General features: G+C 41.1%; 2 protein-coding genes across 2 annotated transcripts; both read right to left on the bottom strand.

The window, feature by feature from the left end:
* LPCAT2 (lysophosphatidylcholine acyltransferase 2) lies at nt 1–26,967 on the bottom strand (the record flags this gene model as incomplete). Its single annotated transcript, XM_079541593.1, has 14 exons — nt 1–251; nt 504–645; nt 2,299–2,397; nt 8,727–8,880; nt 9,463–9,588; nt 10,147–10,229; nt 13,423–13,477; nt 15,543–15,577; nt 16,821–16,879; nt 17,602–17,662; nt 19,928–20,040; nt 21,297–21,514; nt 22,497–22,636; nt 26,860–26,967. The coding sequence occupies 14 exons, from the start codon at nt 26,965–26,967 to the stop codon at nt 1–3; spliced, it is 1,644 nt and encodes a 547-aa protein (XP_079397719.1).
* CAPNS2 (calpain small subunit 2) lies at nt 6,205–7,043 on the bottom strand (the record flags this gene model as incomplete). Its single annotated transcript, XM_079541468.1, has 1 exon — nt 6,205–7,043. Exon 1 carries the CDS (start codon nt 6,949–6,951, stop codon nt 6,205–6,207), a length of 747 nt encoding a protein of 248 aa, XP_079397594.1. The 5' UTR covers nt 6,952–7,043.
* Nucleotides 26,968–27,768: the final 801 nt, after the last annotated feature.

Raw genomic sequence — 27,768 nt, 5'->3', positions numbered from 1 at the left:
TCAGTCATCCTTTTTGTCTGAGGTACTAGAGTTATCTTCTTCACAGTCTGCAGGACAGACTTTATTTCTTGCAGTTGGTCTTGTTTCTGAGCCTAGGACTGCACTCTTTCTAATTGGAGTGTGTTTGGCTTCAGATGACTGAATGCTGTCATCTTCCTCTGCCATACCTACCTGATTTCTCTGTAACTCTAAGTAGGTAGTAAACAACTTGGCGTATTCTGGATGTTCAAGTGCAAAGTTCTTGAACTCATCTGAAAAATAAAAAAAACCAACCCGCAGATAGTACAGTGCAGCAACAGAATCCAAGGAAATGAAGATGATCTCCAGTTATGCTTTTCAAAAGCATCTCAAGCACTGCATGCAAAGTACCTACGTCTGTGTTACAACAGCTTTCAGAAACAGTGTATGAGAGCCATCAGATGTTTCCGAGGAGAAAAGACACTGGGAACTCTCAGTTGTCAGTATGACTATCAAGAGTACTGTTATAAAAGGACGTAACTTACCATAGGACAGCTTTCCAGTTTCATCAGCATCTATTTCTTTAAAGAGGTTAGAAACATCAAGGTCAGGCAGCCCCAGAGCTGACTGAATGATACAAGCAAACTCTTTCTCTGTTATAGTGCCATCATCATCCTGGTCAAAGAGCTGGAAAAGACATATGCACAGAAACATTACTTTGCCTGTGAACCTTCCGTGTGCAGAACAGCCACCATATTAGGTTTCTAGTATTCAAAAGGTGAATTGCAAACAACTGGTATTTGAACAGTAGGGCTCCATCTCAGCTACTTTTTCTTACAAGAGCTTTTATGCACTTTTTCTGCATAAGACTAGACAGAAGTTTAGCAGTGATGTACATGCTGTAGTCAGGATCAGAATATTTTGTACTAGGAAAAGTATGCCGAAAACCTGCAACAGCAAACAAATCTTATAACACTAGCTAATAAAACCTATCCAATGCTTATAAACAAAGGTTAATGTTATTTGTCACCATGAGCTGCACCACTCTATGCAAGCATACCTTAGGTCGTCTTCCTTTTCATTAAGTTGCAGCATACCTGGCAGCTGATAAATTTGCCATAGCTTATCTTCTGACATAAAATACCTAGCTTTTAGTATATGTGACCTGCCACCCACTAAGGAATTACTGTAATTAGAAAAGGAATTTTGGTGACTGGAATGCAGGCAGTAGATGTACACTGATCGTGCCATCCTTCCCAGCACCGTGACAGTTAGCAGCTGCTATGAATCACCCCCTTGAGAAATACAAGAAATGGATGACTGTAATTCTTAAGTAATTGCTATGGGCAAAAAGTCCCATTGTGATGGAGAGTGCATTTAGTACCAAAGAAAACAAGTAGCAAAAGAAAGCCCACAGTTCACCAAAATGGAATTTTTACCAGTTGACCTAGTCATTTCCTGCTCAAGTCAGGAACTGTAGCAGATTACACATTTTATAATCAATGCAAAACATCAAAGATACCTGCTAGACTTGCTTCTTCTGAGGAATCTAAGATAATTAAAAAAAAAACAGAAATACAAACTACTTTGAGCAGCCGTGACACTTAGCTGTAAAGCAGCCAATGACTATGCTGGACTGCCATAAAAATGAATACTAAAACGTATTCAGTGTAAGATGAACGTGGTTTGTATCTTAATACATAGTGGGTAAAATATCTGAATCTGTGTCAAATATCCTCTGAAAAAGTTACCTGGGCATTTGAGTGTTCAGAGATTCAAAATGTGGGCATCCCCGACTGTGTACTGCGTGCCTGAACTTGGAATCTGAAAGGAGGTATTGTTCCTTGACAGCTCAAACTATCAGAAAACCATGGAACAAGCAAATGGATGATCTTGGATGCAGCGGAAATTTGAATGTGCCTGTCCCAAATACCCCTTTTTGATTTCCCTCCCTTCTCTTCATTTTTGTAGAAAGTGACTCTATTGAGTGTTTGACTTACAGAGGATATTGCTCCATCTATTGTCTGCATGTGGCATTGAAAATCCCAGCAGAAAAAAACCTCAGGCAAAAACCCACAAGTGCTGCTGAATCATTTTCGGAGTTGGCCTGCCAAGTTCCATATTCATTAGTGCCTTCACATGGCTTTTCAAACCCTTTTCTATGAAGCTGATGACTGTAATTCTCCGCCTCCCCTTCACTGTGTAAATGTCAATTGGTTTAAGAGAATTACTCACATTTGCATATCAGATTGAAGCTATAAACTTATGATTTGAAAACTAACAGATTTACAGTCAGTCTTCATTTGTCAGACTTGTAGATTTACACTAATTTGAATTTACCTTAAATGCCATGTGAATGGTCTCTTCTGTGTTGGCTGGATTACAGAGGATAGATAAGCCGATGACATATTCTCTGAAGTCAATGGTGCCATCTCCATTCTGTCACCAAAAAATGTATGGCAGGAGTCACAGTTAACAGTGCATATCACCTCAGAAGCGGTTGTACAAATCAAATATACCACATGCACTAAGGGAACACGCAACATTAAATCATTATTTCTTCCTGCAGAAAATATAGCTTTCTAAATTTGTATATTACTGGGGATGAAGTAGGATATACATATTTCCAATATCTTATAAGCACCCAAACAAAAAAAGATTGGAAACAACTTAGGAGACTTTTGTTAGCATATGGCCTCCAAGAAGCTTCTGAACAAGAACTGGAATACACCAGCTAAAGATAAATGTAACAGTTTGTGGAGCGCTGGCACTTAGTGAAACTCAAGAGACAGTGCAACATCCCAGAACAGAGAGGCCAACACTGAGACTGCTGTCTGTCTGGAGTTAATTCTTCCTAAGAACCTGCAGCAGTAAAACATATGCCAGCAGAAGTACAGCCTGATGATGCATGTGGTCTCTCTTAAGCTTTTCTTTGAAGCAAATGCATTGCCCTACATGCTATTTTGAGGCAAATACATTGTCCTACTTTGTAAGCCAGAAATGCAATTAATTAATTGTAGCAGCCTGTTTGATAATTGCAGTTTTGATCTGAAAGTACATTTGAACGTGCTCACTACAAAGCCGTTCCAACAAAACACTTGAATTTTACTTTGATGGGATTTGTGATCAATTCTATGTAAACTGCATCATATTTCCAGACAGGAAATCCACTGAAATACATGTTTAAATCAGTAATGTTCCTGTGACCACCCTGAAAGTTTCTTGAGGGTTTTAGGAAACATCCAGTGTAGGGAAGAAGCCTCCGTAAGCGTTGCAATGGGACACAGTTAATGAAAGCACAGCTGTCCTGACTGGTAGCCCATAGTTTGGAATATTCACCAAAAGGACACTCGTCAAAAACGTTCTAAAATTAAACAAAAACATAAAGCAGATTTCCTTCTGTGGATAATGCACTGTACATTTCAAGAAGAATTTCTTTTTTATCAAAAGAGTGGGCTCCCTAAGTCTGAGAACAGCACAGACAACACAATTAAAAGACGGGCTGTCTCCTGGGTAAATCTGTCTCGTACAGCCAGATCTTGATCCTATTCCTGGCTCTCCCACCAGCTTCTGATGCCCACTCTAGCATATCAGTCTTAACTTTTCTGTTCATAGTTTCCTCCTACTGAATAGTGGAATATGGAGCTCCCCAGTGGACAAATGCTGAGGCTGTTCTGTAGAGTGCTTTGGAAGTCTTGCGTTCTGTGAAACACGGATTTCTGATATTGAGCTTAGATCTTAGGATCGTCCTTGATCAGCATCACAGTGCGTTCAGTACTTCAGGAAGCTTCACATTTGGCAGGATTTTAAACTGCTAAGATTCGATTTTAGTTACCATTCAATAACAATTCAGAACTGGTTTGTACAGATAACTGTTTTTTCTTTACACTGATGGTCCAATCAATCTTTTTCAAGGCATCTACCATTTGAACATCCTACATTTTGAAGACCTACGATTTTAAGGAAATGTTTTAGCAAAAATCGGAACAGATCTAAGTTACCTTGAAGGTAGCATGTCAAAGGTATAGTTGCATGTCAAAGGATATATTGTCAGCTTTTCATCGCTAGAGAAGGGCAACATTCTCTCATAAGTGCTGTTTTCATTCAGAAACTACTCCTGAAGTCAGTAAACACAGCTTTGGCTACCCAGAGAAAGATGACAAGAGCTAATAAGGTTCATGTTACTTTTGCTGAAGCATTAAAATCCAATAATCAAAACTGAGTGCAGTCTGACACAGAGAACTCCAGCCATTTGAGAATGAAGTTACTTTACTTGTAAGATCATGTTGTGACTACTACTAAGTCCTAAGAGGTTGGCCAGCTTACAGATGCTCTGGTGTTTTGGTTAAGGGAAAGCGATAGGGTGCTGCAAACACAGGGCTGTTAAACTGAAAACGCTAGAAAATCCTCCATGTTTCTGTAGCATCAATGCAAAGAAGACTTGCAATAGTTGTTCTACACATACCTCGCTCTGCTTGCACCCTATGCACCCAAGTATATGTTGAGGAAACACAACATCAGCTAAGTTCTAATTCTCTAAATATCAGAAGTTAACATTAACATTCATGAATTCGTATTTATGTCATTAAAACATCCAAAGGATAGTGTATTCTCAACAGACCTTGTTTTCTTAAAGGAAACTAGTTTCCTCTTCCTGTTTTCATGTGTTTGCCACTTGTTCCTGTTCTGATTAGCCAAGTCACCCTGAGTTGCTTACAGAGAAGCTGCAACTGGAACACCTGGAGAGGAACTGCAGTTGCACATCTCATGTTCCTATCCAGGCTCATTATGTAAGAAGCTATTGCTGTAACTCCAAAATTTCAGCTGCTTGTTGCTACATGCAAGTTGTAACCAGTAACAAAAGGGAAATTCTGATGCAAACCTTGTAGGTTGTTTTTTTTTTTGAACCAAAAAATCCAAGCAAAAGTTGTAAGTTATTTTTTCCAAAATTAAAAGGCTTTTGCAAACATAGCAGCAACGAGGTTTCATCAGCTTGGGAAATATTAATTGCTGACTGTAAGATTTAGAAATCAAAGCTATGGAAATTTAGAAACAAAATCAAACCACAGAACCCCATTCTAGTATTCAGTTGCCCTGCAGATACTGTGTGGTATTTCTCCATTAGTCACTGATACCTCCGTGAGGAGGGCAAGAGGCACATGGGCTCTTACGTCTGGAGTCTTTGCGCAGGCTGTGCTGCTCCACTCCTCATTTCACATTCCAATCAGCCAGCACACGCCCTAGACAATTTTCTTTTAAAGCAGCAGAGCCCTGCAGAGAAACCTTCCTTGCCACTCCACAGTGAAAAAGCTGCTTGTCATCATCCACATAATCCTTATTTCAGAAATAGCGTGCCTTTGACAGTTCGTGTTATTTCTCGTTCTATTACTCAAAAATTGACATCTCAAAACTGCACGCTTAGCTCAAGTGGGACACTGCACTCTGACGAAAGTCACCTCTGATAGCTACAAGTAGATTTTTGTTGGCTGGCTGCTGTGTGACTACATTGTTACAGCAAGCTAAATATAAATGCAATATTTTAAGCTGTTTTCATTATAACTATATTAAGGCTTCAAGGAGAGAGAAAAGACTAGTAATAGAGTTGCAGAAGGAGAAAAAGGTTGTTAAGGTAGCCTGTTACCTGTAATTTTGTCTTTGCCAGCAAGTAGAACTGACAATACCACACAGATTTTATTTCAGCAGACCAGCACGAAAAAGTAGTGGGAAGGAAGCAAAATATTAATTGGTCATTATAGTCACTGCAACTTTAATGTTTATCCCCCTGCTTAGAAATAACCACACCATTTAAGCCATTAAGCCATCACCATCTACTGAACGTTACTAGTGACTTGCCTTCAGGCAAGCACAGCTTTATTTCAGCTTAGTGAATGCTGACAAATTGGCACAGTAATATCACAAAATACTACCAAACTTACAGTTTTTTATATAATACTTAAACTCCTTTATAAGCCCACATTTAGTGAAGAAGTAACTAAGCGTTGATCCTTCAACATATTTCCTCATTTCAGGGTCTAGAGATAATTTTCTTAGCATCTGTACAACTGACAACTTACACAACTTCAGAAAAGCAGGCTAATGCATACATAAGAGGAATCACAGCTAAGCAAAATATCTTTAGCTATATCTGCCTTTGAATAAAGCAACGGCTACAGTTCTATAACACAACAGCATTGTAGTCTTCCATCTATATCTTTCAAATGAAGCTTATTCTCTTCTGCTTTGCTTTCACGAGTACATGGTCAGCTGCAGCCAGTCCTCAATGGTCATTTTGATCTGCCCATTTCCATTGCGGTCCAGCGCCTTGAAGGCCCGGAACATGCTGTCCAGTCGCACCAAGCAGCTGATGAAACTGTTAAAATCCATGCTGCCATCCTCGCTGGCATACCTGCGCACGATCACCTGGCAGAGCTGTTCGTTCAGCTGGAACCCTGCAGCCTGCAAGGCTGCTGGCAGCTGAGCTCTCTCAAGAATGCCGGACTGATTGGTATCGCAGCGCTTGTACGCACACTGCCATTTCTTGATGTTGTTCCACAGGTACTTAAACTCTTCAAAGCCCAGTTTGCCATTTGTGTCGGTATCCATGACAGCTACCATGCTGCGGCACGTGTCTAAGCTGAAGCCATCTGTCTTCAAGTCTTGATGTCGGGAAAGCACTTTGTTCAGGATATTTCTTAGCTCTGTAGCAGACACTTCCATATCATCTCCAGCCAGCTGGGCAAAAAGGCGACGGAACTGTCTAATTTCCTCACTCTCGTAAGCTTCCACGTTCGTAAAATGGCTGCGAGGAGGTGGTGGTGGCTCCGGATTATACTGAGCTGCTGCTTCACTTATCAAATTCACAAGACCTCCAACAAGTCCTCCAAGATTTCCTCCATGTCTGCCTCCTGTTAGGAGACCTCCCAGGCCGCGTACAAGGCTCTCTCCTTGACCACTACCACTTCCTCCGCTCAGCAAAGCCTTAGCAAGGAACATCACAAGTATTTTCGAAGGGAGTCACTCAGAGATCTTGCACTTCTGTAGCTCTCCAAAGCTGTGTTGTGTATGAGCTGGGTGTGGACAAAACACAGCTTAATCTACATGCTTAATCATGCCTGTGCATGACTCCAGAGGCCAGAAATACTGCAGATCTCAGTAGTTTCTGTCTGCCGTTGACATTCCTGTTTTTCTTCTTCTCTGCATAATTAGCTTTATGACATTTGATAAATCTTTGTTGAAAAAAAAAAAAACAACAACACAAAAACCCACAAAACCTGACGATGCTGAAAGCCACACAGCAGAAGTTATAATTGAAATAATTAGAAAAGACCCCTGGCAGTGTGACTGCTTCTCAGTAAAGCAGATCTCCCTATAGATGAACACTAAGACAGCTTACTAAAGTCTTGACTGTGATTGCAAACTTTTATGTCTTTAGCTTTCTAATGAATTGTATGTTAATTGTGTGCTAATTCTAGTCACTGAAGCAGTTATGCCAGATAGGTGAGTTGAAAAGAGTCTTCACTGCCATTAGTTACATTGGTTGTCACACTGTATTTGTCTTGTATTTGTGCTGTGCTTCAGAACTCAGTTTTGCGTTCATAGGAGCCAGTCGTACAAGGTGAGGAGATAGTACCAGGGAAAGGATGAGTACCTTATCTGCTAGAGCTTCTATGCCTTCAGCAAATACAGGAATATATTTTACAGGAATATATATCTCTATTTTAGAGTCTGTAAGTCCTTTATATTTGGAAAAATCTGGCAAGTTTAAATCAACATGTACAACAAAATGCCCTCCTAGTGCCAAGTGTACTGCTAAAGTTAACTTGATTGGGAAGAATGATGCTGTGTTAGGAAAGCTCCCAAGCCAAGAAGCAAACTTGAGTTTATAAGCACTTCTAATAAAGCATGCTGCTTGCACTGTAGCATAAAGAAAAACGAGTTGTACACTATGCTCTAATCACTGGGGCTGCTGGTGTAGACAGAGGGAGCACATTCATACAGCAAGTTTTCCCATCTTTCAGGGAGAAGTATAACATGAAACAGATCACTACTGACTATGGAGAAAAGCCTAAATAATCAGATTAGCACCTGTACATTCCTTCTTTATGGCTGAAGACAGGCAATAGGAGTCTTCAGAATGTATAATAGAACCTTTCACAAACACAGCATAAATGCTTCTTTACTGAAAGGGCTGTTAAACACTGGAATGGGCTCCCCAAGGAGGTGGTTGAGTCACCATCCCTGAACGTGTTTAAAAACAGTTTGGATGTGGTGCTCAGGGATATCATTTAGCGGAGGGTTGTTAGAGTTGGAGTAGTATGGTTGGGTTGCAGTTGGACTTGATGATCTTTAAGGTCTTTTCCAACCTGAGCAATTCTATGATTCAGATTCTATACAGTCTATTAAGCTTCAATCTGCCTTAAGTTATCTACTTACAACTACACTGCTTAATTAAACAGTTAGAATGTAAATGAACTCAAAATCTGGGATAGGCAAAAGGAAATATTCAGCCACCAGCAGCATGAAGATGGTAATCTTCATGCTGTAGCTTTCCAAGAGATAACTGTAATTTCACAAGCTACAAACCAACCAACTTTTCTTTTCACTCAAACTTACAAAGGTAACTGTATGAGTCAACTATCTATCCTGTACGAATTGCTAGCCAAGAAGTGTTTACTAAGCTTGACGTAACAAAACAAGTATTCTTTTTGTATGTAATTCTTAACAAAACATTGCAAACAAGATTTCTAGTCAGTTAACAGACTACTTACTCTGTCAAAGAGTAGAAACAGCTCTCTGAGGACATCTGAAATAGGCAGCTTCAAGTACTCTGCAAATTCCTCAATTCCAATTCTTCCCCCTTTGGAAGCACTTGCAATAGCAGCAAAGGTATCCAACTGCTCTCTCACATGGTTCCATTTTAAGCTAAGCAAACATGAAGGAGAAGAGGTATTTCTAAATGCTGTACATCCAGGCTGATGTTTTATATGAAATCAGCAATTAAGGACTGCCCCCCCACGATTATTAGTATTATAAGCAGACAGTTCTATACTTGGGTATATCAGAATTCCTTAGAGTAACTTCCTAAATCTATTATCATCAGGTCAGTCCAGTTTTCATTACCATAAATTCAGGTATAGCATTATTTTTATGCATCATGTGCAAGTGTGATATTCCATGCTTAGCAGCATGGAATATACATCAGCTCTATTAGCTAACTCTCTGTGCAAACACTGTTATTGCTACAACATGCAAAGCATCTGATCTCCGCAGAAATACAGCTTTGCACCTTGGTTGGAATAATTAAGATTGCCATGTAACTATTGAAGATTTTTCCAGACAGAGTTGTATAGATGGATGTGTGGCACACATAGCAAGTCTAGATGCACTGTGCACAGACTTCAGATTTGACCACAGCCACACCAGGTTGCTCATCAAGTAGTTTGTTTTTTTGTACACTGTTATCAACTGCAGCATTTCCCTTATCAACAGCTTAACTTCCCTTACTTGAGCTTCTTGCTGATTTTGGTGAACTCCACCAGCCCTGCTTCCATGGGTAAAGTCAGCTGTCCTGCTGAAATCATCAGTCTGCAGTCTTCAAAAGTATGATCAGTGACTGGCACCTTCAAAGCACTGAAACAAAATTAAGGAAATGAAGGAAAAAGACAATCACCGTTTTACACTAAAATAACTTTTAGTTGACTGTTTCTGTTCTCACCACCACAACTTGCCTTAATGCTAATATACAAAACAAGTGATAATTTGTTCTTTTTCTGATGCAGGCAGCATAGAGCAATGCATTCTGTGAAGCAGCACTGTGAAATGACATTACAGTAATTTCATGATGTTTTCATATTCACAGTTTTGTAAATGCAACCCAGTAGCCTCTGAGAACAAACCACATCCTTACTCTTGTCAAGCAAGTAAGGGAGCATTTTATTCCAGCATTCCAAGTATCAAACATACTATGTTCCAACATAGGCAGCCTTCTTTATGCTCCACATAAGACCAATCAAAGGGTGTTTTGGTACAAGAATTGGACATCTTCATACAGTACCTAGGACCTGACTGAATGGTGGGGCAGGGTACTTGGTGTACTTTATGGCTGGGCTGTACACAGACATCTAGAGAAGGAAGGTGGATAGGTATGAAAGAAACGTTCTCAAAGATTTTGTTCATGACATTACATACGTTGCCATGGTTTGTCGGACTCTATTGGCAAAAAGAATGGGATCATTTCTTTCTTCCTCAGTAGGAACATAAACAGGCAGAAACTGAAAGAGATGAGTAATCCAATCAATTCAGTAGTCAGAACTTTGTTAACAAAATGGACAACTTCCTGTTAGTCTTTGCAATGAGAAAAACGGAGGGGAAAAAAATGAGCCTTGCAATGACAGAGCTGGACACCAGAGGTCTCAAGAGCCTTAGGAACAATTCAAAGTGCACTAGCCACACAAGTAAGATTTTAGTCCAAACTGCCTCTTAGAGATTGATAGAAGCAGCTATAAAAAATAAAAATCAGAACTCCAAAGAAAGTAAATGCATGTATCATAGGAGGTTTAAACACTACGTCTGTAAGAACGAGTCTGAAATTCTTTTCAAAGATTCTTTGTAATTGATGTTATATACCAGAAAAATGTGTATAAGATTTACAGTGTGTTGTTTGTTTTTTTCACACATGCTGCAGTTACACCTGGTACACATTAACTGCATCTGTCAGGATGTGACTGGTAAGTTTTCTGTAAGTTTCTTCTAGCCTGTGGTGAAAATGCTGAGGAATCTTAGTTCTGAATTATGAGAATACCAAATTGGTACAGAATTTCACAAGCCTTGCAAACCAAGATATCTACCCCAGATATCTACATGACACATTTACTGTTAAGGACTTATTCAATGTTGTTTTGTAAGACGTTGGAGTAGTATTATGCTAGCAATGTACCGTAGGTGAGTTACTATCTGCCATGCCACAAATGGCATCTGTCTGCAAAGTACTGTGTGGATGTGTATTCTGGTCCTTCTTCAGTCGACACAGTGTTTGCCTGCAGCTCTGTTTCCTGTGCCTCTTCTCAGTTACGATTATCAGTTATTTCAATTCTGTTACTTCTCACCCTGCAATCCTGCCCTTAAATCCTAGAGTATAGCTATTCTAGAATCATTAAGATGCTGCACGCTGTTCAGCGGAAGACACAGTTACTATGTGTCAACGTGTTTCTTCAGTTATATTTTAGTTGTTGGTGATGCATCAATATATTGGTACCTAAGTCCTATTTAAATACAGTCCATCCTGGACAGCCTTTGCCTTTGATTTCAAGGAATGCTGCTTCTTTATGACCAAATCCAGACATTTATGGAATAATTTCTCTATCAAATAGCCATGACACTTTTCTATTTGTAGCTGGGCATTTTCTCTCTGGTAAGGACAGCAGGGGCCCAGCTGCTTACACAAAGTGTTGAGATTTCATTCCTTCTACAAGCAGCTACCAGGTCTGTTAATTCTAACACAGATTCTGGCTTATTACAACTTCCCTGCAGAAGTCATGCAGCTCTTAGGTTGAAGAAGCACAGGCACTCTGTACAAACACAGAGAACTGTGTTATCGTTGGCTGAGATGAAATCATAATTCTGAGAAGTTTATCTATGCAAACATGGTTCCTGCTCTTGAAGGCGGTCATTATGTCAGCAGAGGCTGAGGTCTTCCTCAGACCGCAATTTAGATTTTTGGTAGCTGAAACATCTCATTTAAGAAACCTGCTTAACATTAATGATTAAACCAGTTTGCCAGAAACTACAGCAGGAGGTGATGAATTTGGTTTGCTGTCCTTCTGAGGTGGCATGCAGGATCTCACACACACCCAGCTGCTTATCTGCTGATGACTGCTAAGTATACCTTTGCTGTCAAAATGCAGTCCTGTAAGAACGATTCTTCCCAGCCCTTTCAGTAGCAGAAACACTTCTCTGATCTGCTTTTGGCTTAGTCTCTCTTCCTATGGAATCTGCCAAATGCTGTACCTTTGGCAGACATAAAACTCACTGCCAGTTTTATCAGCTAATCACCAATATACACAATTTTTTAGGCCGTATCTAGAAACACATAATTCCTTCCTGGACTACAGGAACATCACTGTCCATGCATTGTAGGTAGAGCCAGAGCAACACACACACAATGGGAAGAGAGGCAGCTTGTTCACAGTATGTGGTAGTAACTGAAGTGTTCGCTGCTGAAAAGTGAACTACTTAGTGACCACTAATAGTGTCATTTCCTCCCTCTCTGGGTAAAACTGTCCCTTCAATTTTGGCCTTTTGTAAACCTTTGTACTGATGCTAAGCAGTTATTTCCACTCTGGTGACACGTACTGCTGTGAAAGCTGCATCTTTCTTCACGTTTCAGTTTCGCTGTGGGAACACAATTTTCTAACAGACAAGTTTGAGTTCCTTTCTGAATCAGGGGGAAATAAACATTCTAATAGAAGGGCTCCATTAATTGTTTCTTGTTCCCACTTGTATGAATGGCACAGATGTATCCTTCCGTACAAAATCATAAAGAGAATTATATCTTTAGTACATATTCTGTTAATCTGTCTACTGCACGTATTATAATATACAAGATGTTCCCCTGAAAAGAATTTCTCTGTTTCACAACAAAGAGTTTACTGCTAATTGTTAGCAGCAGTAACACAGCTTGTGCTCAGAGCATTACTTTACTGAACTCTGTGTTTTGCAAATAAACAGCAAAACCTATCTGAATGTCTCCCAATGCTCAGGTCCCTAAACTGACATAATCCATACGGATAATCTTTGTGGTCTGCTCAGGAATGTGAAGTACAGCAAACTGATCATACCTCGATTATCTCTCTCCTCACTACTGCGTTCTGAATGCTGACTCTGACAGGCAGCAAGCTGTTAGAGTAAGTGTACTGATATATGAAGTGCATATGTTGTGTCAGTTGTCATTTATCTGTCTTTGTGTCGTGCAGCTGACCTTAATGATCAAGGAAACTGGTTCATTATACGAGGCTCAGCTTTCTCCCAGTACAAACACCAGAGTCCCTAAGTAAGCTCTTACTTGCAGCAACCCTTTAGTGTTCAGTCTGGGAAGGTGGTGAGTAAGACAAGGATGCTTTCAAGAGAGCAGGGAAATAAGAAGGTAGGGTAAAAAAATGTGAAGTTGCCTTTAATAGAATGTTTTATATTTGTTATAAATTTGTAACCAGTGAGTTGGCAATGATTTTCCAGTGCTTTAAAAATAAAAGTATTTCTGACAGCTTTTATTGAGGAACTCATCAGGCTAAGTGATACACAGATCTAGCCAACAAATCTCAAAATATTCTCACTATGACTCTCTTCTTGTTGCTGACACAGCTGTTTACTGCTCACTAACAATGATTAATAATGTGGATTATGTATTTATGCTAAAGTATAAACTCTGTGGCTACTGAATCTGAGTAGAAAGATATTTCTGATTCTTACCTCAACCTCCACTCTTGTAAAGAGCTGACACAGTGTCATTATGCACAGCTCTTTTCTGCAGGAGAGGAAAAAAGAAAGGAAGAATTTAAAATTATGTTTTACAAAGTATTTGCATGTCAGCAGATGAAACACAGCCAATATTGGACAAGGATTTTAAGTATGTGGAAGCTTCCTGAAATGCTGCATTGGAGGTTTTTTTTCTATAAGGCTCCTGCATATATCTGCTGCTTGCTCACTGGGCAGGCAACTTGTTATCAGTTGTCATGCTTATCAACAATACTGCACAATTTTTTGGTGAGCAAAATACATATAAGTTTCTTAATCTTTAAGGATGTGAACACATAATGGATTTTGAAGATTTAAGGGCTTTGATTCTAAGCAGCAGCTTTAGTTCTGTATCCTGCATTCTCACATCTGCAAAACAACCAGTAACTTCCTTCTGAAGCAGAAGCAGAAGCAGAACTGAAGCAAGGATTTGTAAATTTTTGCTGGCCATTTTGCAAATTATAGTAACGTTTGCACAAATGTGTTCACAAAGTGCCAGTGTGTCTGAGGTCTGCAGTAAGGTGAAATTTTAATATTAAGAGGTAGGGGGAGGAAGAACCTGCTGGGGAAAAGGGTAAGCACAGTCACTTCAATTTCTGGTTTGTTCACTATCATTTTTAAGCAGAAATATACACTTGCTCTCTACGTCATGTAAATTGTAGTAGGAAGCTTTCAGGAAGCCTTTTGTTTGTGCATTTGAGAAAATAAAGAGAAAGGGAAAATCGAAGCGATCCTTTCTCTCTGCTGGAATACCTTACTGCTTGATTTCCTGTTCCATAATTTTAGGCATGCCTCTCAGTATGACACAAAAATGAAGGGGAAGAAGCAATAAGGGAAAGCAGAAATGGGTCAGGAGGTTTCCACGAGGAGCCTGGTGCTGTCCAGCCTGGGTACAATAGCCAGGAAGTTTTACAGAGACTGTGCCAGGTCTGCCTTTTCTCTCACAGCTAAAGATGTAGCTCCTTTTCAGCCTTCACCATAAATGCTTCATAGGAGTAATCAATACTATGCTACTGAATTTGCAATATGCATTACTATCAGCATGCTGATAAGTGCTGATAACAGCAACAATAATAATTAAACAAATATCTTAGGGAACTCAGTAAGATGAACATTTTCGTGTAGGTCAGCTTTTCAAAATGTCCGAGTTTGCAGGTGCTGGCAGTAACTACTGATGCCTTACAAGGCATTTATGATCCACTCCACTAGTTGAGATATATCTCCAAATGATATGCCTTAAAATGTTGGTCACTTAACAGATCAGTATTAGTGCACTTTGATACATTACATATTCCACATGAAAACATGGTGTATGAACCCACATAAATCCATATCATGTTTTTATGTTCATAAGCTGTGTTTTCCAGACAATTTTAATATTTTCTGTACTGGTTCGAAGAGTTCTTTAAAATAGAGTATTTTAGCATATTAGAAGGCCCCCCATGTTGAGGAAAAAAATGCAGAGATACACAGCCTAAATGGTCTATTGAAGCATTTTTCTGTTTCCATGTCAGATACTATAAATTTAGCTTCTTCATTGACATTCCAAACACCAACTGCTTTTGTTGAGTCCAGCAAAAATGACAATCTGAAGAGTCCAAGGCATCGGAATAGAAAGATGGGGAAATAATAATCATTGTGTTGCCCACAGCCACTTACTATCGTGTGACTCTTCAAAAAAGGTGGAGGAATGAATAAATTGAGGGTATAAAATGACGTTTATTTTTTCTTGTTTGCATATCATGTAGTGAACTGTTAACGTCTGTAGGTTTTGATGACTATTGACTGATTGTTAAAAAAAAAAAATCATTTCAAATTTTTCCTGTTGTGATGTGCAGAACAGCAGAGAAAACTGAACAAAACAGTGGCAGAACTAGAAATAACACTTTCTCATTTGCAAATTCCTTTTCTGTCCATTCAGATACGATACCTACAGCATTACATCAAATATCTTCCCCTCATAAAAAGAGATCTAGGAGATCACATGCCCTGGCTTAGCCCAATCTATCTGGCAGACTGTTTAGTAATGAGGAGAAAAATATCCATGCAATTTTCAATAGGATTAAGAAACTTACAGTGAATAGCCTTGCCATGTCCAGGTCACAGTATCCTAAGGAAAAAATTAAAACAGAAATGTCTGAGGAAACAGATGAGAGTTAAAATGCAGAAAGGTTACAGCATAAGACAAGCATAAGCTTAGTAAGAGCAGATGATGCTTTTATAGTCCTGTAGAGAAAATGAAGGTGTAAATACAACTAGGATTCCTTGCCTTAAAAATTTGGAAAAAAAGAATAATTGGGAATTAAAATTAAGTGGTTATTTGGGCTTCTTACATCATTCTAATTGAAACAGCAGAAAAGTAGAAGAGCATCTAATAAGACTTCTTCAGAAAACTCTGCCAGTCCACTTAGAAAGGCACCCTCAGAAATACTCTGGAAATAGCTTTCAGGGATATCTTTGCATAGGTAATCTATCATGCTTTTTCTTTGCTTTTTGAGCTTTTTTTTCCTTCTTGTTCTATGTTTATTGCTTCCTAGATATTGTTCTTACAATGTATACTGCAGATCCTTAAATCCTTCTGGTAAAATGCATCAATCCCTTCAGCGGTTCACTGTTTAGAAACAGAACTGCAAAAGGATTTTACAAGGGAATCAACATAAATAAAAATAATCACTTGTTTTTCATCTTGAAAGACACTAGGAATGAAAATGTTGGTCTTTTTGTTCTTTTGGTCAGGCCTGGGTTTTTTTGGATGAAGAAGAAATAAAAAACTAAATAACAGTCTGCTAGACTCATATCCTGGTATTACACCTGCCAGGGAAACAGAGCCATATGGCTCAAGTCCTGTACTTGGCAAAGACTGCAAACATGTATCCAGCAAAACAAGAAAAGTTGCACAAAGAGAACCATCTGCAAAGCTGCCCTCCTCAGCTGCCTGAAGGAAGGGGGGTGCTGGAAGCATTGCATGGTTCAGCTTCGCTTTTGTTCCGAAAACCCTTTTGCAGTAAGAGTATTTTAAGCTTAACCCAGAAAAGGATGACTGGTAAGGAAGCAGCATGCATTTCAGACTTCAAAGTCCAGGCTCTGTGGCTTTGTAGGAAGTTTCTAACTTCCGCTGCAATACTTCTCTGCACTTCCTCTTATTTTACTGCAGCTGAGAAGCCCAAAAGTAATTTTCTCACAATCAGAATAGCAACTAGTCCATCTGATTCTTGGGAGGCTTGGAATCCTCCAGTGTTAAAACTCGGATGATAAATTCTTCAGATTTTTGCCAAAGCAAAATATTTAGCTTAGATACATTTGAAGTCAATATTTTGACCTCCAGATTAGTAGTACAAAATTGTGCTGCATACCAGCTTGTTGGGATATCGGAGCAAAACAGGTTGCACAGGAACTCCAGGAATGAATGCACCTGCAACCACAAATTAGTATTGGTTCTTAAGGCTGAGCTTTATACAGCAATTAGAAGTTTTAAGAGATTCACATCAGACATGATATCAGGAAGGAGAAATTTTTTAAAAGACCAGAAGAATGGAAAGAATTTTTCTCTTTCCATAACATCATCACTGCAATTAACAAGATGTCAAAACAGAAAACAGCTCAACTCCATTTCAGGGAGAAAACTGCCTCAGATTCCTGGACTGTTCAAACTGATTTTCTATGCATTTCTGCCCAGTGGTCATCATTTGTTTAAAAAGATTAGATTCTCACAAGGCTACTGGGCATTTCCTAGTAAGTGATATGGATCTGAGCACGTAGCACTGGTTTTGTAACTTTGCTACCAAAGAAACTGTACAACAGTAAGAAAGAGCACTGTGGCTATAACTGAAGTGCAGCACAACTATCAGTATGCACAACAGTCAGTGATGCTATCAAGCATCTTTCATTGTTAAGAATGCATCACAGATATTTTGCATCCTATAAGATAGTAAAAGGGAGAAAAGTAAAATGACAGTGCAAAACAGTGGGCTTAATGCCACTGAAATGTCATTATTACAATACTGAAGCTTTAACAATATAAGACATTAGTAAAATGCTGTTGTGATGTATCTGCTGAAGTATAGGCCTTACTAGAGCTACCAGATCAGTATTTCATACAGTATTTTCCACCAGAAATACTACAAAATCTCTCACCTTGTTTAAATGTGATCAGACAAGATCGGTTTGTGCAGGTGCCTTCTGGGAAAATCAGTATCTTGGATTTAAAGAGAAAGAAAGCAAATATATACACATCATAGAAGGATTATACTTCAGCATCGGTTACAGGAAGGCTGAATGTTTATGCAAGCTCTGTGATATGTTACACTGCATCACAAGATTACCATTACTGTCTCAACAAGAACAGAATGAATTAGTGAAGGATGCCCACAGTAATAACAACCTGATTTATCTTGGAGACAAATGTATTTTTTTAAAGAGAGAAATATGGGGAATGGCCTTTATCAGTTCAGAATTATGGTACAAAAAGCTTCCAGTGTTTGACTTGAAATGTTTAGTGTTGCTAATAATGTGAGGACTGTATATCTTACCATATAAACATCAAGAGTCTGGGCTGACATGAAGTGCAGGAGGTACCCAAACATTAAAAGGCACAGATGCTATGAGCATGAGTGAGTATGCTAGCTGTGATAAGAAGATCATGGTTTAAGGGGTAGGAGCAAAAGGTGGAGCACAGGTGTATTTCTTAAGCAGAACTATTGTAGTGTCACACCCTGCACGACCTCTGAATGATTCAGACACACTGAACACCCAGAAGCACTCTGAATTAGATTCTGAAAGATACTGGATTAAATGCAGTGTGACACACTGAATTCAACTCCCTCTAGAATACAAAGAAGCTTTATATTTCTTATATCAATACAGGATTGACCATAAGCAGCATTCTAAAAAATCTCAGCACAAGAACTGGTCTGGATCAGAATTGTTCAGGGTCTATTCCCACTTCAGTATGAACGAATGGGTCACGGCTAAACAAAAGAGACACTGGCTGTGCTAAGTACAACAGACACAGCTACACAATTTGTTTTACAGTTAGTCCTTCACTGCATGTTCCACAATCAGAAATTGTTTGCTACGGACATAAAAACAGAAATGCTTCTATTCAGCCATATGTCATAAACCCTGGGAAAGAAATCAGTGTCTGAACCATACTTTCCTTCCCCTTTTGTTTTGGTACAGAGTCGGGAGAAGCAGTACTCAGGACTTCATGCTATTAATAAGCACAAGTGTTGCCTAGCCTGTTGTGTTTTGATTTTAGGAGAAAGGAACTGGGAACTCAGCTAGTCCTTTCCTATTGTGCTAAGAGAATGCAGACTCTGAGGAGGATATCACAGACATCATCTTGTGATCAAGTTGCTAAAAAATAAAATAAAATCTTGGATATTGAATCATACAATATTAGTGCCATAGCACAGAGGCAGAATTAGTGTAAAGCCAGCTCCCCTTTCCTTCCCATGCAGCTTTCAGCAGAGATTATTTCCTGGAATCATTTAATCCATAACAGCTTAGCAAATCATAAACATAAGTGTAGTTTCTAAGAATAGTATTACCAAAAAAAAAAAAAAGAGAAAAGCCTTGCTAGCTTTCACACACAGAGATTTAAAACCCTCCACACAGCTGACAAGCTGAAAAGTAATGGAGGCAGCATGAGACCACAGTCAATGCAATGGAAGAGCGCAGGAGAGCGCTGCTAGACGAGATGTTAGTAAGTTTATAGTTCTGCCAAGTCTTTCCTCTTGCAGTGGATGCAGATCTCCATCCCAGACTTCTGCCTATCAGAGCAGCATTTCTGCCTCAACTGTTTTCTACTTCAGAGCAACCCCTGTCCCAGGAACTTTTAAGTCTTCATGATGGAATGCCAGCCAAGGCCTAGAAGCACAACAGCAGCTTGCTGCTGAGGAATGACCATGAGAAACAGTGTGCAGAACTGGTGCTTCCAGATTTAAATCTTTCCACAATTCAGACCAATCTAAAAGCCTTTGTTTGTACTGCATTATTAACCCAAAGAGTAAACTGACCTTCAGCTCAGCTGTTTATCACATGTGAAATGGGTGTGTTAAGCTTAAGTACTGCTGGTAATGGAGCCTGCACAACCTGGATTACTCCTCAACTGTTACAAGCACAGCTCTGTGATGTAGCTTCTCACACATGCTGTCCTGAGAATAGTGATTCACATATACCAATGCTACTGTGAAGGCAGTATGTTAAGAGTAAAAATTGGGAAAAGAAATTCAAGAGCATTTGCATTTTAGAACAGAAATTTTTACTGTCTGGATTGAAATCATTCATATGTCATGACCAGATTTCCTGGGGGATCAGCCTCTTTTCTTCCTTTCCTAAACCGGTATAGACCTGAGAGCTGATCTGAGATGCCAAGATGCTATTCAGCTAGGCACTGCCTGACACTATGATGCACAGGGTATATGGATATATTATAGAAGAGCAGTGGTATATTTATTACCTGTGGCCACTGGCCTCTTGACAATGCCCGGCTACTTATCTCAGCGACTGTATTCTTACGTGAATCGGGGTCTTGACGAGAAACTGCTACAGGTTGGAGGGAACTTAAAATTGCTGTGAAAGAGATCAAATTTTATTTGTTTTGCACACGTTCAAGGCAACCTTGTAATAAAAGCTTGGAATTCTCGCACTAGGAGACAAACTCTGCACAAAAAGCTTTCAAACTAAATAGATAAGTATTATTGTCCTAATTCTGCAAAAGAGTAAGACACAGAAAACATACAACTGTAAGCTGAGGAGCTTGGCAGTAGGTTTAAACATACCAAATTCACTCAAGCATGCTCTACTAATAGGGCTGTTATCCTTCACGGAGCATTTCCCCATAGTTTTGTGCAACAGACCTGACCAGGCACCCACTCATGGGCCTCACTTGGGCCTAAATCATGCAGACTGCAACAAAGAAGCAGTCGGAGCCCACAACCAAGAAGTAGGAAGTCCCTTTGCAGTTACAAAGCATACTTGTGTGTACATGGAAAAAAAACACACCAAGAAACCAACAAACCAACTAGATAAGCACAACTAATTTAATGAGGTCTGTATCAGAAGGTGTGGACATACTGAGATGGGATGAGAAGGTTGGGAAAGAATTATCTTCTGTGTCTCACTCCTGTGCTTTTAAAAAAAGATAAATACACACTCAGTTCCTACCAGGACACTTGTCTATGTAGCCTACTGAGTTCAGTCTGGGGTTACTGTTGGCTTATTATTTTAACAGCCCTAAGAGAGATATAGCAAGCAGAAAGCCTGATGCTGATTCTAGTAATAACGCAAACTGGGATTCCTTTGTGTTCCAGAAGGAGGAGAAAATAACAGAAGCATGATTCAGCTGATCTTTTCCATTCTCTGCATTTCCTTTTTCAGTAACTTTTCTTTTGTTCCTTCCTTGTTTGACTATCATTAAAAAACAAATAAAAAACCAACATAGCAGTGCTGTAAGTTTAAGCTTATGAGTATGATATTTTCCAGACTGATGTAGTTCCAGTCTGTTTTGAAACAATCTTCACTCTATGTTTATGGGCCGTACTGTTAAAAAACAGCAGCCAGATTATTAAAGCTACCTACTGAGAGACTTTCAGAGAAAGTTACTATTCTGAGATGCTATGAAACATGTTTTCAATGTACAGTACATTTAAAACGGTATTACATTCCATGCCTGGAAGGCAACAGCATACTCTGACCAACTCAGAAAGACAAACTGTCCCAGTGATTTCACTGAAAATAATCAGTATCTTTGGAACTTAAGGATTGAAAAAGCCTGCTCCTTCATCAGTTTCAGAGATAAGACATCTTATTTTTTCATAAATACTTACTGCCAAATACCGGAGTTGAAAGGTTCTCTGCTCTAGATACTATTGATGGCATTCCAGTTAAGGCAGAAACAATGGCATCGAAAAAGCTTGAATGAGGAGCTGCAACAAAGATTGGGGCTTCCTGTAGACTCGCCACTTTCCCTTTTACTTTAACTTGGAAACCCATTACAAAGAACAGGGTACGAGTTAGGCATGAGAGGGTTGTCTGGATCATCCTCCTTGTGAACAGAAACACAAAAACATCATCCAGGTTACAGCTAGTACTCTGAACAAATACCTAGCTCTCACCAGCACTGTGGGCAGGCACAGGACAGCAATACTACTTGAAAGGAGAGCATTGGAGGCTATTTTTTTTTTTTTTTAATGTTGGCATTTACAATATTGTATTTACGATTTTAAAGATAAGACAATGTAAAGCATCTTCTCCGGTACAGTTCCCCCCTGTTCCCCAGGTATGCCATTATTCCTGCTGTATTTTATAGCACTTTAGCACGATGCTATTGGGAGGGCAGGATAAGTGCTTAGCAGATTCAGCATCACTGTTGTGAGAACATACATCACTCCAGTTCTGTTCTTTTTTGATCATTTTTAATCATGTAAGATTAAATAACATAAATGGGACGAGCTCCCTCAGTGGGACTATCATTTCTTGGCCTGGTTACTGTTCACTTCGTGTGTCTCCTCTTCCTGCACGTAGCTGCAAAGTGTTGCAATGAGAAGAGACCCAGAAGCTGAGTGACTAAAACCAGAACACACAAAGGCAGCTTTAGAATACTCCTCCTTAGCATCACAGCTAAGAGAGAAACTGTCAAAGCTAATTTCGTTCGCAAAGCTTCGTTCAGCTAAGTAACATTACCAAATACTTTTTAAAATAGTTTTCTTTCTCAAATATTCCTACTTGCATCATTACTGAAATAAGTCCTGGCTTACTGACAGTCTGTTAATAATGCTTTTTATAAAGATGTATCTCAGTCTCAAGGAACTCAAAAATTTACTTATTGAAAAGCTTCGCTATGGTTGTAAAATACTCTCATCAAAAAACTGCTTCCCCTGCAACAGTAAAAATAAGATTTGACAGAGGACTCCTCTTTAATCAAAAGGAGGAAGAGAGTGTGAGGAAAAAAATACTTTGGACACTGACTTTGTGTTATTAAAAAAGCCCACAAACATAGAGCTCAACAAATATTGGTCACTTGTTACCTTCTCCATCCTTTAAGTGGCACTGATGCTCCTCCAGTGTGACGGAAAGTTGCAGCTGATGCAGACAGCCAGGACAGCAGTAAAAGGATTACCATACATATGGCACGAAGAGGTAGCAAGATAATCCCCAGAAGAACAAGCTGGAAAAAGAGAGAGGAAATTCTGAAGAAATGGCATCAAAACAAATAAATATCTATGCAGTTGCATTTTATGAATTTTAAAACACAGAAATTACTACTATATGTCTTAATGTATGCTAGTACTAATGAGTCCAGTTTTCATACAGGGAACTTTAGTCACTCATAGCATTTCAAAATATATTTTCAGATTACCATTTCAGCTGGAAGTGGAACATCTGATTATTTGGGTTTTTGGCTTGGATGTTGTTAACAGAGAAGGTAATCAGAGTTTGCCATAGTTTATACTTAGACTTGGTCTGCAGCATACAACAAGGTCAGATGAGTCTGACCAGCTGCTGTGCACCTCCACTACAGAGCTTCTATCACCAACCACCATCTGTCTAAAAGCCAAGTGGGATTGCTAAGATGATCACAGTGCACTTCAACCTTTTAAAAACAATTTTGTGTTGAGCCACAGCACTGCTGTGAGCGATTCTCACTGCTACGGCTCGCAGCAGCGCAGAGGCAACGCGACTTCATTTCCCATTAGGCAAACAGGAGTTCTCAGTAAAACCACACTCGTATTTTAAGGCATGGGTTCAGACCTTACAGTGCCCTAGGAGCTGCAGCAGCAGTTCTAGGCTGATTGCCTTTGGAAGCAGTTTGCTCACAGCCTGCACTACACAGACAGTAGAACCCAGCTACTAGGAAGACTAACTTCTTGTCTCCTGTCTGCGTTAAGCATCCTGGCTGTTAACTTCTGCCCTAGCACTCCTTTAATCTTTCAGAATAAGCTGAAAAATCATAGTTCCTTTCCTCCTCGCAATCAGGAGACCATTTCTAACTTGAAGCAAACTTTTGGGAGAGTTTTATTATGGTTGCAGCCTTCCAAGCTAGGTACCAAAGTCAGTCTAGAAAGACCCAGGCTCACACTGCTGGTCAGTTCTCCAAATGCAATTATATGGGGAGCTGGAGGCACGAGAGCCACTTACATGCCCTGGTTGCAAATAATCCTCAAATATTAGCCCCAGCCCCCAAGAAGGAATTTTTAGCTTGCTTTTTTTTTTTTTTTTTTTTTTTTTTTTTCCCCCATGCACAGCTCCAGCAAAAAGGTGTATTGGTACAAGGTTGTTAACAGCTTGTTGTAGTGCAGGGCAGGGCAGGAAGAAATTCTTTATTCTTGTACCCCAGTAAATTACTTTAGAAGCTATATCCTGAAGGCTGTCCTTTGTGGCACAACAGCAGTGCTACACAGATTGAGCAAGCACAGCCTGGGTGGAAGGTGAGCTGCCTTAGCCTGGGGAAGTCAGTGCAGCTTTCCTGGCAGGCTGTGAGCTGCTCTGTGTGCGTACATGGCACAAAACAATACATGCCCATGCAGAACTGTTGGAGTGGGCATTTTTTTTACATTTGCACAGTGCTCCTCAAAACTTAGCATTTGGTTGTACCAGCAGCCACTGATTGACAGCTCCATCAATTCAAATATGGTAAAGTTATTCAATAATATCTAAGTTTCAGCTTTCAGATTTTGATAAGCACTTAGCTTGCAGTTCTGCAGTAACATCCACTGTTCTACAGAACTTCTGATGCTGTAACACACCTTGTGAATTCATCCAGGAAGTCTGCATTGCTATTCAATTGTTTTTGGGTGAGGTATCAGCCTGTGTAAAACGACAAAAAGAATCTGACTCATGACTTTTAACCTTAAGTTTTACACCAGTTCTATTCAAATAATTACTGAGTCATCTGTTACGGATCTGTAGTCACAAACTGCCAACAGCTAACCAGTGGATTTGAATATGGTGAAGGAACACATGGGTTTCTGTATGTCATATCAGATCAGATAATTAATTTGTGAGCTTTACCACAACTGAACAACAGAGCTCCTCTTTCAAAATCAGCCTTTTTAGTAGGCTTTTCAGCAACAACTACTTCCTGTACAGGAAAAGCAAGGCTTTGAATAAGTTTTACAAAATCGTTTGCAACTTAAATATTTGAACTATGAGTATTAATTAATACCTCTTTTCTTTCAAAAGCAACAAATTATTTTAGTACATTTGCAATATAAGCATCTTCGAGTCTTACTAATCCAATTCTTGAATATATTAGCTTGGATCTAACTTTCATCAACACAGTTCTTCCTCACAGTTCTGCCCCTCAACTCCTTTCCAGTTCCATTCTCGTGTCCTCCTACTGTTCTCTTGTCAACATCCAGAAGAGGCTCTGGCCTTAGTCTTCTAAACCCAACTGTAATGACAGGGACTAAGAGGAATTTTGGGCCTTTGGGGCTCTCTCACATTTTGCAAAAGGCACAGTGACCACCTATCAAACTTGACAGTGGGTACACTGTAAATGAGGATAAGGAGAAGGTGTTGCAGCTTAAGATCTGTAAGCGCTGCCACATAAGCTGGGCATGATTATTTGCTTCTTGCAGCATACAATTATTCTAACATTAAAGTTGTATATAAGTAGTCAGGGAAGTGCATTAGTAACTTCATGGACAATACCGAAAGGACTAATGTCAGCAGCTGGGCTTGAGAGATTTGGCCTTGGGCACTTATTGCTCCTACCCTCTTTGGTGCCAGACACAGTAAACATGAAGAATTCAGGTAGCAAGTCTCTCAAAATCAGATATTCCCTATCACATGCATCCACTCTAGTGGGATCTATAAATCCAGTTCAACAGTTCAGTTGTATTCTGTAGTATGAAATAGGAGGTGTAAGCATGGATTAGCGTGTTTGCACTAAAACGATCTTTTTCCTTTATGGGGAAAAAAAAAAAAAAAAGGACTGAATGTGCACTGACCTACAATGAAAAACAAGGATGCGGTAGCAGAAGCAAAACAGTTCCTCCCTCAAAACTTTAATAAATTCATTAATCTATTTTAGGCAGATGCACAGGTGGTGCTGATGTGCTGATGCAGGCTGTCAGCTTTCTAGGTCACTGTGTAATGAGGCAGAGTTGATTTCTGCTCCATCAGCTGCAGAGGTGGGTAAAAAAAAAGGACAGAAAAGAGAAAGGTCAAGGTAGGATAGAAAAGTGCTAGAGAAAAATGTACAGAACACAGGTACAAAGTTCAGCAACTACTGAGTAGGACCCGAGTCACTCATTTCTGTATGCAGTAGTCACAAAGACAGAACTGCTCTGAGTCATCTCAAGCACTATTCCCCAAATGAGGGATCACCTAGCTCTTTCTGTGCAAGGTGCCTGTAACCACATAACCTTTCACTGCCGCAGTCAACAGCAATGACTGCAAAGCTGCATCACAGCTCACTGGTTCCAGTCCCTGCCCCAGCAGAGCGCCGTTCCCTCCTGCTGCGCTGTGGAGCTATGTGTGGAATGTACTTTGCTTTAAAACATCCCATGATTTTCATCCCTTCTTCCTGAAGGAAAAGATATATTTGTGGTAGCTAAAATGGCAATCAGAGCCTAAAAGTAGTATGCACTAGTAGTTGTGCACCCCTGCAAAGAACAGCCAGCACACTGTCCGTGTCTGGAACCTCATTAGGAAACTGCTATCAGTACCCGGGCTTCATGCCTGCAGCTAAGGGATCAGATGCATCTGAGATGTGTCTGAGGCCACCAGTAAAACAAGGGATAAAGAGATTTGAAACTGTTTTCCAGGTTCCTCAAATTTCCTCTCCCCAGCTTCCTTCAGGGCAAACATTGTTTATAACTTTCAGAAGAGCTATATGAAACATAAAATATTTATTCATAACAACCAGCAGAAATTTGCCGTGAGTTCCTACACAGCGATGTGCTCATCGTCCTCACGGAGATGTCACTGAGTACAGCTCTTAAAACGAAGCTGTTTCAAAATCAATGCCCAGAAGCTGTTCGCTTTCTTCACCGCACAAGCCCCCGACAGCCCGCCGTGCAGCGGTGCCGACACCACGCACAGCAACGCATTGCGGCCGCTCACGCAGGGTGCAGGCGTTCCGTTTTCCCTAAGAGCAGCGCGTTATCTGCAGTCACGGTGCAAACCAGCCGCAGTTCGGTCCCGCACAGGAGGCTGAAGCTGCAGGCTGCGCACGGTGCGGAGCGGGCTGCCGGCTGTACGACGCCTAACGGACAGCGAGGCTTCCGGACGCCCCGCCGTCACACGCGGCACGGCGCGCCGTCCTCGCAACGCGGCCTCCGGCTTTCGCCCGTCCCGCCGCCGACGATCCGCGGGCTCCGACGCGCCGAGGCCGCCGCGGCGGGAGGCTCGGATCCCGGCTCCGCGCCGCGCCGCCAGCCTTACCCGCAGCTTGTCCCCTGCGCTCGGTCCGCCCGGGTGGACGAAGGGGTTGGGAACGACGGGCGGGGAGAAGGACTGCTGCCGGGGCAGCGGCAGCGCGCGCTGCGCCATGCCCGCGACACCGCCGCGCCGACGCCCCGGGCGATGTTTGCGCATGAGCCGCGGCCGGGGGGGCGCCACAGCCGTGCCCGGTGCTGAGCGGCGCTGCCCCGCCCGGCGAGCCGCCCATAACCAACCGCTCGCGCCCAGGGAGCCGTTGGGCTCGCGCACGGTCCCGCGCGCCTTCTGAGGCGCGAGCTGCTGGGCGGGAACCGGGAGCGCACGGCGTTCTGCCGTTCTCCCTTCGCTGCCTCCCGAGCTGTAGCCCGGCACCCTCCTTCCCCGCAGCCCTCGTTCGGCATCGCAGCGCTGGGTGCTGAGGCGGCGGTTGCCGCAGGCTGAGCCCTGGCGTTCCCGTGAACGCGAGCGGTGCTCGGCATCCACCAGGGCTGACGTGAGAGATAAGAGACAGATTGGCGTTTCACGGTGTGCGACGGAAGCCCTTTTCGAGCGAAGGATGCGCTCGCGTGCTGCGGAGAGCCGTAGTGTGAGACGAGGTACGGAGATCCGCCGAGGGCGGTCCGTACGGGAGCTGGGCTCACACCTGGCCCCGGGTCACACCGTGCAACGCCTGCAGGGCGGCCCTGGAGAGGGGCTGAGTGAGGCTCAGGAGCTGTGGCAGAGCCCTGCTGCACGGAGCCTTCTTTCTCATCACGTGCCTTTCTTTGCACCCCAAGACGCTTCTGCTTCCTCTGCTAAAGGAACTTGCGGCCTGACCGAGGTTAGGAAAAACGCGCTTGGGTTCACGCACTGATCTGCTGCTGCGGGTGAGCCAGCAGGACGGCAGTCTGCAGAGCTGCTCCCAGACCTGGC

Source organism: Tetrao urogallus (assembly GCF_951394365.1).
Source record: "Tetrao urogallus genome assembly, chromosome: 12".
In the NCBI taxonomy this organism is placed as follows: domain Eukaryota; kingdom Metazoa; phylum Chordata; class Aves; order Galliformes; family Phasianidae; genus Tetrao; species Tetrao urogallus.
Note: the sequence above shows the minus strand (reverse complement) of the source record. Positions and strands in the feature narration are given on the sequence as shown.